Here is a 13,396-nt window from a genome sequence, read left to right on the forward strand (position 1 = left end):
GGTCACATGCACTAGACTGAGGATGAATGAGTTCAGGTTAGTCTCTCTATGTATTTCCCCTGGACATTATGGCTTGTTATGGATTCTTCATGTCCAGTGTTGGAACTGTAGACTTACTTGCCATGATCCCTGAAAAATCTCATAAGTAATTTTATTGGGACTCCTAAAGGCATATTCACCTTTACCAAAAGTTTTGCAGATTCAGTAGTGAGGTCTTAGAGTGATTAAGAGAAGGAAAAGAGAGCAAAAGAATTGGTGCCATAATACTCTTCTATGTTTGCCTAAAGCAGTATCTCTTCATTTGGGCAATTATAAGGTCCTAGAGAATTTAACGGATCTGCTATCCTGCTGATGTTTGTGGTCATGATTTTTCTAGCAAATAAGGCAATAATCTTGTCTTGTTGGCTTGCTTCCAGGGCTTGTGGTATTTCATCATTATTTCTTTCATTGAGGTAATAGTAGTTTACAAGACTATAATGTTTCTATGTTTTAGAGAGATGGTATTACTTGCCACAGCCACCAGCATATTGACAGTATCCCCCCACACACACTACACCACACTTCACTGGAATCTTTATCCACCCTTTATCTCCCACTTGGTAACTTCAGTTCTGTGGCCAGAATCTGTTTGTTTTCATTGAATATTGTCTGCTTCCTTGACTGTTTTTTTTTTTTTTACCAGTAAAGGTAATTTGAGTGACATGGCCCCTTCTAGTTCTATCAATGTTGTTAAAAATTTATATACTTTATTATAGCTAAGTAGTATTCAATTGTTTGTGTATGTTTCACAACTCCTTTTATCCATTCATCTGTCATTGGGCATTTGTGGTGTTTCTGTATCTTGGCTTTTGTAAACAGTGCAGCAATGAATATAGGTATGTGTACATTTTCAAATTAGTATTTGTGTATTTGTGTGTGATTTGGATTCATACTTAGGAGTGGGATGGTAAGCTCAGACAGTAAGTCCCTTTTCATTCTTTGGTTTGTGTTTGTTTTGTTTGAGTGCCACATCCAGTGATGCTCCTAGTTCACTTAGGAATTACTCCTGGAAATGCTCAGGAGAACCATATAGGATGCCAGGGATCGAACCTTGCTTAGCTACATGCAAGGCAAATGCCCTCCTTACTTGGCTGTACTATCTCTGCAATCTCGGTTTATTTTTTATTTTTAAGGAAGTTTCTAAACTGTTTCTAAAGAGGCTAAATCAATTTACATTACCACAAGTAGAATATGATGGTTCTTTTTTCACCACATACCCTCCAGCACTTGTTATTTCTAGCTCTTTTCTTTTAATGTAAACCATTTTCACATAAATGAGGTGATATCTCATTGCCATTTTGATATTGTATTTTCCTAATGATAGTAAGCAATGTCCCTATTGGCCATCTGTATGTCTTCTTTAGTGAACTATCTATTTAATTTTTCTCATTTTTTGTGGGGTTGTGGGGTAGATGGATGTTACCAACCAGTACATAGAATATCCAGGGATTTCCCACCACCAAATGTCCCCGGTTTCCATCCCATACTCCCCATTTCCTCCCTCCCTCAAATTTGCTTCTATGGCAGAGGAGTTTCTGCTCCCTTTCAAATACATTCTTTTGAACATGCTCTCTCTCATTCTCTATCATCTTTTTTTCTTTTAGACACTGTGGTTTACAATATTGTTACTAAAGGGGTATCATGCATATCACTTTATCTCCTTTTAGCACCCAGTTTTTATCATGACTTCTTTATATATCTTAGCTATTAGCCCTTTGTCAATTTTATGATATTTGTTTTAATAATTTCTTTCACTGTATAGATGCTTGTTAGGTTAGTGAGCCTTGGTGTGATGTCTATTCCTTTCTTTTGGTTTATGGACCATACCTGGTGGCACACAGGGGTTACTCCTGGCTCTGCACTCAGATTACTCCTGGTAGGCTCCAGGGACCATATGGGATACTGTGGATCAAACCTGGGTTAGCCAGGTGCAAGGCAAATGCCCTACCCTCTGTGTTACCACTCCAGTCCTGTTTTGTCCTTTTTCTTATTTTGGTGGTGGTGATTGTAGTAGAGGAGACATACTCCATGACCTCACTCGTGTAAGGCATGTATGTACTTTATATCTGAGCCACATCCTTGGTGCCTTCATTTCATTTGAAAGGACACTGTGCCTCTTCAAAAGCTAAGAAATCTGGGATGATGTTGTACTAATTCAAATTCCATTCATTCCTGGTTCACATTTTTCTCAGTTCTTATGAGAGCTCAGTTAAAAGAAATGCCTGCTGACATTTCACCAATGAGGAAGCAGGAATTCTGAGAACTTCAGTTTCTCCAAGATCACAGATCTGGAAATTGATCATCAAAGGCCTGAGTCCCCATCTCCTGGCCCCATGGAGTCTTGTCTCAAGCTCATTCTGCAGCCTCATTCTTCCTCTTCCTCTTTCCTAGCCCTTTTCTTCTGCTTAGTCACTATTTACCTCTCTCTGGTTGTTACTTCTGTTTCTCTCATGAGTGAAGTTTGGGGTGCAGATGACTGAGAACCCATCTCAAACTAACTTATCCACAAAGCAGAAACCAAGATATCCTTTCCTTGGTGAAACTGGAAAGTTTCTAGGCATAGCTTAATCCACAGCTTCAGCTGAGGCCCTCAGTTGTCCCCCAACTAGTTATTTGTTTGTATCACATTCTGAGCCCAGAGCTCTAGACACACATCAGCAAGCTCATTGCTGTACAATGCTATGAGTTTTACTCCTCTTCCTTTTCCAGATGACCAGCAACACCTCTTTCAGAGCTTGTTGGGATAATTATTTTTCTCTGTTTTGTCTTAGGTGTGGCCCTTCCAGGCCCACCTGGCCCTCCTGGACAGCCAGGTTTTCCAGGATCCCGAAACCTGGTGAGTCTCACCCTTATTCTTCCTTTCATGCAAGGAGGGCAACCACCCCTTTCATGTTTGAGTTAAGCCTCCAGGACAATAGGATTGACTTAAATCCACAGAAAGGAGTAGGTATGGAATTGAGGGATTGATGACTTCTTAAGTAAAACCATAAAGAATACAAAATTATATATGATTTAGGTTCTGTCCCTCCTTCATTGATAACTTAATAAGAACCAATAATATTCCAGATATGAGAGCCAATAAGAACCAAGATTGTGACATCAAAAAAACTTAAGCATGAATTGTAAAGATCTCTAGGCTCCTATGTGAGTCAGGTTTACCATGAGTAATTCAGCTGACTCCATTCTGTCCAAAGCACTTTGCACATACTATTAGTACATTCCAAATCATTGGGGCAGAGGGTATAGCACTCCACAGTACAATGGGCAAATCCTCCCTAGGAATGTCAGGATTTCAAAGAATGCACTTTGGTCTTTGCTGACTTTTAGTGGGGGGAATTTGGTGACCGAATAAAAGGCTTACCAAGAAGAGAAAGGAATTTACAGCTTTAGAGTGGAGGGTAGGGGGTTTGAAGCCATTCTGATGCATAATGTCATTTCTTCCAGGGCCAGGAAAAAAATAAAAAATTTTAAATAGACTTTCTCAGTTGAAATGATAACACAAAAGCTTCCCTTGGCTGTTACTTCTTTGAGATGTGATATTTGTCAATAGATTTTGTATAGCTTTTATATCTGTTCCCAGGTATGCCAAAATAACTTTTTTTTTGGCAGTATCCTAGATAAAGATTCCGCACCTCCATGCCTACCATGTATTTGTTATTGGAACTACTTAGCTAGGCAAAAATAAAGAAATATTTAAAGATACAAGAGCCATGCAAAGTTGCACCTTTACATACATTCGTTATAGCACATAACAAATACAGCCACTTTTTATGAGAAGCACAGAATAACGCAGTGGCCATGACAATGTCAGAAGGATGTAAGTAGCAAAACTTACCACTAAATTTGCCAATTCTCAAACCCAGAACTGCTCAGTTTATGAATGTCTTTGACCCCTTAGAAGATCATCTTCCTGGCTTACATACAGGCATTGTCATTTAGAGTCTGTTCACCAAAAATCAGAGATGTGTTCTAACTCTGAGGAGCTATGCATCGGAATGATTCTGAATGACAGCAGATAATGGTACACTCAGCCCTTTCAAAAGGAGTAGTAAGAGGCTATTGTATACTATAGAGGCAGCTTCAGGATGCCCCTGTCCTAACACAGTATGTGAATCTCAACTTCTATGACAGGTCACAGCCTTCAGCACTATGAATGACATGCTTCGAAATGCACATTTGGTGATAGAAGGGACCTTCATCTACCTAAGGGACAGCACAGAGTTTTTCATTAGAGTCCGAGATGGTTGGAAAAAATTACAGGTAATTCTTACCTTTAACAAAGCAACTCAGGGGCCAGGCGGTGGCGCTGGAGGTAAGGTGCCTGCCTTGCCTGCGCTAGCCTAGGACGGACCGCGGTTCGATCCCCTGGCGTCCCATATGGTCCCCCAAGCCAGGAGTGACCTCTGAGCGCATAGCCAGGAGTAACCCCTGAGCGTCACCGGGTGTGGCCCAAAAACCAAAAAAAAAAAAAACAAAACAAAAACAAAGCAACTCACCAAGCCCTTGAAAAATCTGTTTCTTTTACTTTCGATATTGGAAAACATTTCTAGTTGGATGTTTCATTTTCATTGTGCTCTTTTCCTCAAAGCTAGGAGAGCTGATTCCTGTTCCTGCTGACAGCTTACCACCCCCGGCACTTTCCAGCCACGTGAGTTATTTTTGCAGACTTCTGCTTGCTCCTTTGCTCATCTGCATGGACTTAGTCCCTCTCAGGGTCACCTTTGCCCTCTCCAAACTTTGGATGGCCAATGTAATGTTCTGACTGTAGAGAGGAGGTATAACAAGAACAAGCTACTGTTTCTATGTTGTAACTGAACCCTCTGGGGCACCAGTTTCTCCTTACATTGGCCTCAGTTTACTCAACTGTAAAATCATTGCTAAGCAAAAGCCAGGGCTGGGAAACATTCAACCCATGGACCAAATATTGTATAAGTTCCTGGAAATCCTGTGGTTAGGCCGTGAAGCATGATGGGAGAGACTCATATACTTCCTGTCACCTTCCCATGGCTCACCTGCCAGTAGTTTATGGCTGGTGAATGATGTAATTTCCAATTGGCCCTTGGCAGATAAAAGGTTCCCCAACCCTGATAATAAATCTAGAAGAACTCTTTCCTGTTAAACACATTTTTTGTTTTGTTTTTTCGTTTTTGGTTTTTTTTTGGTTTTTGGGTCAAACCCGGCAGTGCTCAGGGGTTACTCCTGGCTCTACACTCAGAAACCGCTCCTGGCAGGCTCAGGGGACCATATGGAATGCTGGGATTCGAACCACCGTCCTTCTGCATGCAAGGCAAATGCTCTACCTCCATGCTATCTCTCTGGCTCCCTGTTAAACACTCTTAAGAATTATTTGCCTAATTACCACTTACCTGGTCCCTGGCAGCCACTTTCTGAGCCAGCTGTAGTTACCTCTGGGTTGCAGATAAGGAAACCGAGGCTCTGAAAAGGAGACTGTCTTAAGCAGTGAAGAGGCTAACTGTTTGTTTGGTTCCAGGTGCTTTCTAGATGTGACATAACCATCTTTTCTGGGACACAGTTTTTCATTTAAGCGTGAAACTCTTTGCAATAGGAATAACTCAAAGACTAGGTGGACAATATAAATATTTCTCTCATGTGAGATGAACTCTATACTCTTATTTAGAGCATATTTATAACTGCCTGGTTCCCTTTTCACCCAACAGCTACCTCAGTCTCAGCCTGTGCATTTGCCTGTGTTAAGTGCCAATTATGAGAGGCCAGCGGTAAGTCCAGACACCTTCACTGTGCTTATCTTTTTTTTTCCTTTTCTTTTTATACTGTGCTAATCTTAAATGTGTGTCTCCCATGTGCCAGACCTCAGGCTCAGTCAGAGACAGTTCCCACCTCTGGGATGGAGCAAGGCTGCTTCAACTTTTCTCCTAATGACCCCTTTCATCTCTGGACAAAATACAATCTGAGTAATGCTAACAGAAATGTTCCTGATTGAGTTGAAGCGATAGCACAATGGATAGAACATTTATTTGCCTTGCTCTCAGCCGACCCAGGTTCACTCCCCAGCAATCTCATATGGTCTCCCGAGCCTGTCAGGAGTAACTAGTAAACAAAAAGTAAACTGTAACTAGGAGTAATTTCTGAGCACAGAGCTAGAAGTAACCCCTGAGCATTTCCAGGTGTGGCCCAAAAACAAACCGAAAAAAAAAAAAAAAAGGAAAGAAAAAGAAATGTTTATGATTCAGGATGTGGTAGATTTTGAATACATTTCTTGTACATTCAGGAACCTTTTCCTGTTGCCATATTTTTTTAAATTCCCATGCCTAGAGCCATAGTTTCAGAAGTAAAGACAACCACATAGACCCCACCACCAACCCATCTGCTGTGTGTCATGTATCCTCACTGTAACACCATCTCTGGAAGGCTGGCACCTTACTAGGGCTGAATTAAAAAAACAGAAAAAGGACAGAGGGAAAGCACACAATAAGGGCCTATAAGATAGTACAGTGGGCAAGTCACTTGTCTTGTAGACATCTGACCCTTGTTCAATCCCATGCACCCCAAATGACCCCTAGAACCCCACCAGGAGTGTTCCTCCCTATGTATGGAGCCAGGAGTAAGCCCTGAGCACTGCTGAGTGTGGCTCCAATACAAACAAAATCAAACTACTGAATAACATGAGTCTGCTAATGGACCTTGGGAGATCAGCACAGAGTACTGAAAGGAAAGATCCGAGACGTTGGCCTGCTTAAGGCCACCCCAACTCTATGTGACTGGAGAGCTGTATTAGCCAAGGTCAGGCTTCTGAGGCCCTTTTAAAGAACAAGGTCTGGACCAAACAGGCCCTGCATTTTCTATAACATAGCTCTTCACTGAGCCCCATTCATAGGTACACAGGAAATCAAAGTATACAAGGAATCTTAGTGGTTATGACCAGGAAGGACTTGGATGTGAAGGTCTGAAAACCCACAGTGGTCTGGGCTGGACAGAAATACATGAAGGTCCTCAGCAGAGCCATGGCAATTGGGAAAGCTGACTGAGACTCTATATGGTGAGAAGAGATGGAATCATATGCAGAATAAAGAAAAAAGGGAGTTGAAAAAAGAGCCATTGAGAAGGAAGCTCAGACTCATAGCCAGAGATGAAAAAGAGGCTAAGCAAGGCATAACCAGCAGCTCTTAGAGGTCTATCAGAATAGCTAAAAGTTGTCCTTCAAATGAAGAAAGTGTAGCTGGATAAATAGTAAAGAGATAAGGTGCTTGTCTTATTAGTGTCAAACTCCTTTTTGATCTCTAGCACCACCTGAGAACTACCAGGAGTGATCCCTTAACTCGGATTCAGGAGTAAAGCCTGAAGACCACCAAGTGTGGCCCCATCCTACTCCCCAAAATCCAAAAAGTAAAGAACATTTCATAAATTCAGAGTGTGTCATCATGCTTCAATGGGCTGAGGAGTAGGCGAGAGGTAAAGAAGGAAGAGATCAGAGTTCACCCTTCACAAACCTTTTCTCTGGCAGAGGAAGATCCAGGCAATAACCTCAAGATTAGAACAGTGTTTTCAATAGAAACTTCTACACTATTTTTAAATAGCATTTTATAAATTCTAAAGTAATGCATATGCATCCTAGAAAATTTGGAGAGAGAATAAAAAGAACAGAAAAGAAAATAGTGCATTGCCCATAATAGTTCATTACCCAGATGGCAACCTTCCACAAAATAACTGTCTTAACACTTTGTTAAAACATGATTATCGGGGGTGGCGGGGGGACATGATTATCTTCCTGAAAATGCTTTGTATTAGATATAAAATTAGGTCAGCAGATAGAGAAAGGCCAATGTAGAACCCAACAGCTCCTGACCTCACCATTTAGAAACAACTATCCACATTCCAGATTCTTCTCCCTGCTTTTACAGAAGTGGAAGCAAATATGGGCAGAATTAAGAGTACAAGAGTACAAGAGAAATCGCACACTCCACTCCCTGGGACCCTAGGCAGAGGGACACATTCCATCAGGGCCTCTTAGTGGCTGGAGAGTGAGGGACCACAGCAACCCTGTTCGCAGGTATCTCAGTGCCCACATACACAGGCCTGGCCAGTGGCAGTGCTGGAGTCTGGTGCGTTAAGAGGATAATAAGGCCACCTCCTATCTTCTCTACCCTCATGGTGGGCTGGTAGGACCTTCACTACTGCCATCAGGGGAGCCTCAACTCAGGCAGAAGAGGGTCATGCTGAATGCATGACGTGGGCCCCTAGCACAGCCATGAAAGCAGAGCCATGGGTAGATTAAAAGAAAGAAATTAGAGGATGTAGCCAGCTCTTGTCCTATATGGAATGAAAAGGAAAGGGGATAAGATGGAGAAAATACCCTAAATGTCCAGAGGTCAGAACAAGTCCAAAACTACAGTCATATGTCTTCCACAGGCTGCATTAGCCCCAAACAGCATTTGTGTGTGGGGGGGAGGGGTGACTTTTCTCATATATGCAGTAGTAGTGAGCAGTTCCAAGAGCTTGTGGAGGCAACATTGGGACAGGGGAGCCGGCCTGGGGCTGAATCCTGGACATCATGTGGAGGGCCACAGAGCTGACTCTCACCTGCCCTTCACTCAGGGGGACTGGCGCCTCATTTACCCAGTTATGAGGATTAGAATTTTTATCTAGCTGTGACAGCAATGGCTTTTCTCTCACTTGTGCCAGCTACATTTGGTGGCTCTGAACACACCGTTTTCTGGAGACATTCGTGCCGATCTTCAGTGCTTCCAGCAGGCCAGAGCAGCTGGTCTGTTGTCCACCTACCGGGCATTCTTATCCACTCATCTGCAAGACCTCTCCACGATTGTACGGAAAGCAGAGAAATATGATCTTCCCATCGTGAACCTCAAGGTAAAAACACGCATAGCTCTCTGGTCTCCGGGAATACCTGGCCTGCATCAGAACTAGGGCCAATAGCCATCTTTTGCCATCATCAGAGATGTGCCAGTTCAAAACACAGCCCTACCAGGTTGGCTGTATGACTTAGGGAGGATCATTTTCCCTTTCTGGGTCTGTGTTTCCTTATAATGACTGTGGCCTTTCTTGCTTAGAAGGCATGAGTCTTGAGCAGACAAGAGCAATAGTGATAACCTCTTTACTTACTCTTTACTTTCCTCTTTTGAGAATTGACAAAGCTTTGGGGTTGCTTTTTGTTGTTTGTCTTGTTTTTGTTTCTCACTTTTGAGAAAAAGTTGTTTCATCCAAATCACCATAAGCTAAGTTCTGTTTCCAAGAATCCTGCCTCTAGGGCTCAAGGTGGCCCACAATACTCTCTCTTGGGCACCGGCTGAGTGGCTCAGAGGACAGAGAAGTAATTGTTCTGATCAGAGTGTCTTTATCCTGCCCCAGCTTTGCAGTCCTGGGACATTTCAACTGCCAGGATCTGGTAATTGGTTCTCTGTCTCTTAACGGGCTAGATAGGGCCTCCAGGCAACAGAGGCAGCTCAGGTGTCATTCAAACATCTGCCAGGGGAGGGGAGTGCTGAAGAGACAGTTCTGTGGGTAGGACACTTGCCTTGCCCACTGCTGAGTTGGCTGCCCACCTGCCAAGAGTGATGCCTGTATGCATAGCCAGGATTAAGTCCTGAACATCACTAGGTGTGACCCAAAACCAAACAAGACCTCAAAAGAAGTTAGGGACCCTCTGTTCACTGGACCCCATCACTTTATTTAAGAACCCTGAGGCTAGCAAGGTCTGTGGTGAGTCCAGACCCAATACTTTAAATCTTCTCTCCCAAGATTTTGTTCCTTCACATTCACCCTCTCAAAATACATGTACTCTTGGGGCTGGAGTGGTGGTACAAGCGGTAAGGCACCTGCCTTGCACACGCTAACCTAGGACAGACCACATTTTGATCCCTTAGAGTCCCATATGGTTTCCCAAGCCAGGAGCAATTTCTGAGCACATAGCCAGGAGTAACCCCTGAGAGGGTGTGGGCAAAAATATGTGTACTCTTGAAGTATGTTAAAGGGAGAAAATGGGGCTCCATCTAGAAAAGGAAGGGTGCATCAGAGCCAGAAGCATGAAACTCAAGATTCAGGAAAGATGTGAAGCACAATTCAGCCAAAGAGGAGCCTTTACACATTTAGAATAAGAAAACTAACCTCCAAGCCAGAGAGATAAAACAGTGGATAAGGCACTTACCTTGCATGTATCCAAGCAGGCTTAATCCCTAGCATCTCATATGATCCCTTGAGAAGAATGAAGAGCCCAGAGTAAGTTCTGACTATTGCTGAATATGATTCCATCACCACCACAAAAAGAGAAAATAAAGGAAAAACAAGCTACAAATAAAACCAGAAAACTTAGAGGCTTCTAGGCTCGATTCTACAAACTGAACTAAAAGTTTTGACCGGAGTTCCTGTCTTGTTCAGGCTCTAGGATTGGGGTAGTACTTCCACACAAGGGGGGACCTCTACTATAAAGTATGAATAAAAGGCACATTCACCCACAGTCTGATGGCATAATGATTGTAATGTTACATTTTGTCTCTCTAGGACCAAGTCCTTTTTAATAACTGGGAGTCCATTTTCACTGGCAATGGAGGGCAGTTCAACCCACTCATTCCCATATACTCCTTTGATGGCCGAGATGTAATGACAGATCCTTCTTGGTAAGTAGGGGTGAGAACCCTTCAATGAGATGGAGTAGAAGCTGTTGTAGGGGAAATTATAACTAAAGGGAATTTTTATCAGCTGTCTCTCTAGGGTGTGGTGTGCAGAAAGCCTCCAGGAGGTAGTCAGAGCCCTTGGAAAGCTCCGTTTCTTGAATCCAGGACCCAAGAGCTGTGCCTTTATAGGAGGCCTGCCATATAATTATAAATCATAATCATAAATGCATTATAGGATGCTGTAAGAAGAACAGGAGCACTATGAAAACATAGGTCATGCAGGATGCACTGAACACATGGTAAATACACCTCTTCTTGGTAGATCATCCTATGAAATGTACAAATAGGATTGCCAAGAACATTATCATTCTTACCTGAGGTGACAATCAAGAAGATGTCCTGAAGGGGCCAGAGAGGTAGCATAAGGGTAAGAGAGTTGCCTTGCACAAGGTTGACCTGGATTTGATCCCTGGTATCCCATATGGTCCCTTGAAGTTACCAGGAGTGATTCCTGAGCACAGAGAAAGGAGTATGGCACCACCCATAAACACACCCAATAAAAGAAGACTTCCTGACAAAGAAAGCACTTAATGCAGTATTTTCAAATAAGAGAAGGGAGATCACTGGTCTAACCATTGAAGGCCCTCAGGAGCAGAGATTCACAGCCACACCAACAGAGTGTGGAAGATCAGGGTCATCTGGATATGGATGGAATCTAGAGTGTACAGAGGATTGAATATAAATTGAAGCAGAGTGTAGAGACTTTAGAAGTTTGGCTACATGCACCAGGCTATCTTTGTTTTCTCTTTGAGATTTGTCCCTAAAAAGTATTCAAAAGTTTACACTGAAAAATTCTTTTGTAGGCCCCAAAAGGTGGTTTGGCATGGCTCCTCCCCTTATGGTGTCCGTCTGGTGGATAACTACTGCGAAGCATGGCGGACCTCCCACTTGGAAAGCATGGGGTATGCCTCCCCACTGAGCTCAGGGAAGATTCTGGAGCAGAACTCATACAGTTGTGCTAGCAGGCTCATCGTTCTATGTATTGAAAACAGTTTCCTGACAGATGTTTGGAAGAAATGACCTTCTGAGGCTTCTTCTGAGTTTTCCAGCCTTCCTTATGTGAAGAGTTGACACTGAAACTGAACCTGGTTAAATGTTGTAAATAGTACAGTCTTCATTATGCTTTCATTGCAAACAGCAACCAAAGAAAACATACCTCAGTACACTCAAAATGGAAGACATAGAGGACTCAGATCCCAGATCAGATCTGACTCACACATTGGTGCTAGATTCTGCAGGAAACCCCATGCAGTGTGACCACATCCCGACATGGTTAAGAAGGTGTTGAAAACAAAGGCCCTGCCCACTGCATCTTTCAGCCATTTTCCCCTTTGAACATTGCTTTGAGTGTCAAACATTCTTCATGTTTTCTTGCAAAGCCGGTGTTTAGAAATGCCTCCCCTTTCTAACTTATGTCCAGACTGAATGCTTTTTTTCTGGAATATCCTTTCTTCGTTTGCGACTGCTGTTCCTCCAGAGAAACAGAACCTCTCAAATAATCCTCTTTGTATTTTTCTGGTATTAACAAATCTTACTGATTTCCCCTTTAAAGTGTTATTGCCATCATGCTTTAAGAGTTTTATATTTTTGCACAGTCATATTTTAGAATGGCATCTGTTTATATAAACCAACATGATGGAAAAGTTTAAATGCCAAATAATCTGACAGTAGAAAAGAAATAGCACATAAAGACCAGCTTTCCCTTGAAGGCCATTCTTCCCCTGCCTCCCCCCCTTCAACTTCACTGTACCCCTTCCATCCCCTTGGTAATCCTCAAACTAACTGCAACTGAATGCACAAGCTCATGAGGATGATTTTCTGAGAAACATCTATCTCCATGCAATATACTTGGATTTATTTACCATATAAATGAACATTAAAACATCTTTTCCAGTCACTCTTTGCCCAGTCTTTATTTCTGGTGTGTCAGAGAGCCTGGAACCAGCGCACTTAAACCCTGTCTTTTTCTCTGTATGTCACATCCCCAGCTCTGGGAGATGACCAGAGAACAGGAAGATTTTCCCATCATGCCCATCTGCTCCTGCATCTTTTTTCCTTTTGGTTTAGGGAACATGGGGGTAGGCAGAAGAACCTCCATGTGGGAAACAGACTGAACTATAACTGTCACCACAACATGACTTTGGAAATTCTGCCCCTCTTTGCTGCAGGAGTTGGGACTGAGACAAGCAGAATATCTGTGTCCAACTATTAAACATTAGCTGAATTACATGCCTCATTGGCTTGTCCTCATTGCTCTGCAAGGTTGGTATTTTTATCTCCACTTGACAAATGAGACTGAAGTCACTTGCTCCAGGTCAGGTTGGTTTTTGATTTGGTCGGTCTCATGCCAGAACCTAAGATATTTTCAAAAAGAAAAAAAGAGAATCTCTAGGCAAGGTGACCTGTCCCCTGTTTCTCGACTCTGAGTCTGAAACTTGGCTTCATCTGCAGGAAAAACAGAACTAATAGGCCAGTGACATGCTGGAATATTTTCTCCCATTTGTCTGGGCTGGTTCAGAAACTTGGGCAAAGTGAGTTCATCCTAACAGTCTTTGAAATAGGAAAGAAATTGTGGAGAGGCTGTGGGGGAAGTAGACAGCCCAGAACCTCTACTTCTGGACTTAAGAACAGTGAGGATGGAATGATTCATGGCATGAAGGCAGTGAAAGGCTGGGAAACCTTAAGGTGGA

General features: G+C 42.7%; 1 protein-coding gene across 1 annotated transcript in view; it reads left to right on the plus strand.

The window, feature by feature from the left end:
- COL15A1 (collagen type XV alpha 1 chain) overlaps positions 1-12,097 on the plus strand; it is a 196,607-nt gene extending 184,510 nt beyond the window's left edge. The window contains exons 37-43 of the mRNA XM_049772921.1: positions 2,811-2,875; positions 4,171-4,299; positions 4,628-4,687; positions 5,718-5,777; positions 8,701-8,886; positions 10,534-10,649; positions 11,510-12,097. Coding sequence (XP_049628878.1) covers positions 2,811-2,875; positions 4,171-4,299; positions 4,628-4,687; positions 5,718-5,777; positions 8,701-8,886; positions 10,534-10,649; positions 11,510-11,726 — 833 coding nt within the window. The 3' untranslated portion in view covers positions 11,727-12,097. The remainder of the gene's footprint in view (positions 1-2,810; positions 2,876-4,170; positions 4,300-4,627; positions 4,688-5,717; positions 5,778-8,700; positions 8,887-10,533; positions 10,650-11,509) is intronic.
- The last annotated feature ends 1,299 nt before the right edge of the window (positions 12,098-13,396 follow it).

The sequence above is a fragment of the Suncus etruscus genome, chromosome 1 (assembly GCF_024139225.1).
Source record: "Suncus etruscus isolate mSunEtr1 chromosome 1, mSunEtr1.pri.cur, whole genome shotgun sequence".
Lineage (NCBI taxonomy): Eukaryota > Metazoa > Chordata > Mammalia > Eulipotyphla > Soricidae > Suncus > Suncus etruscus.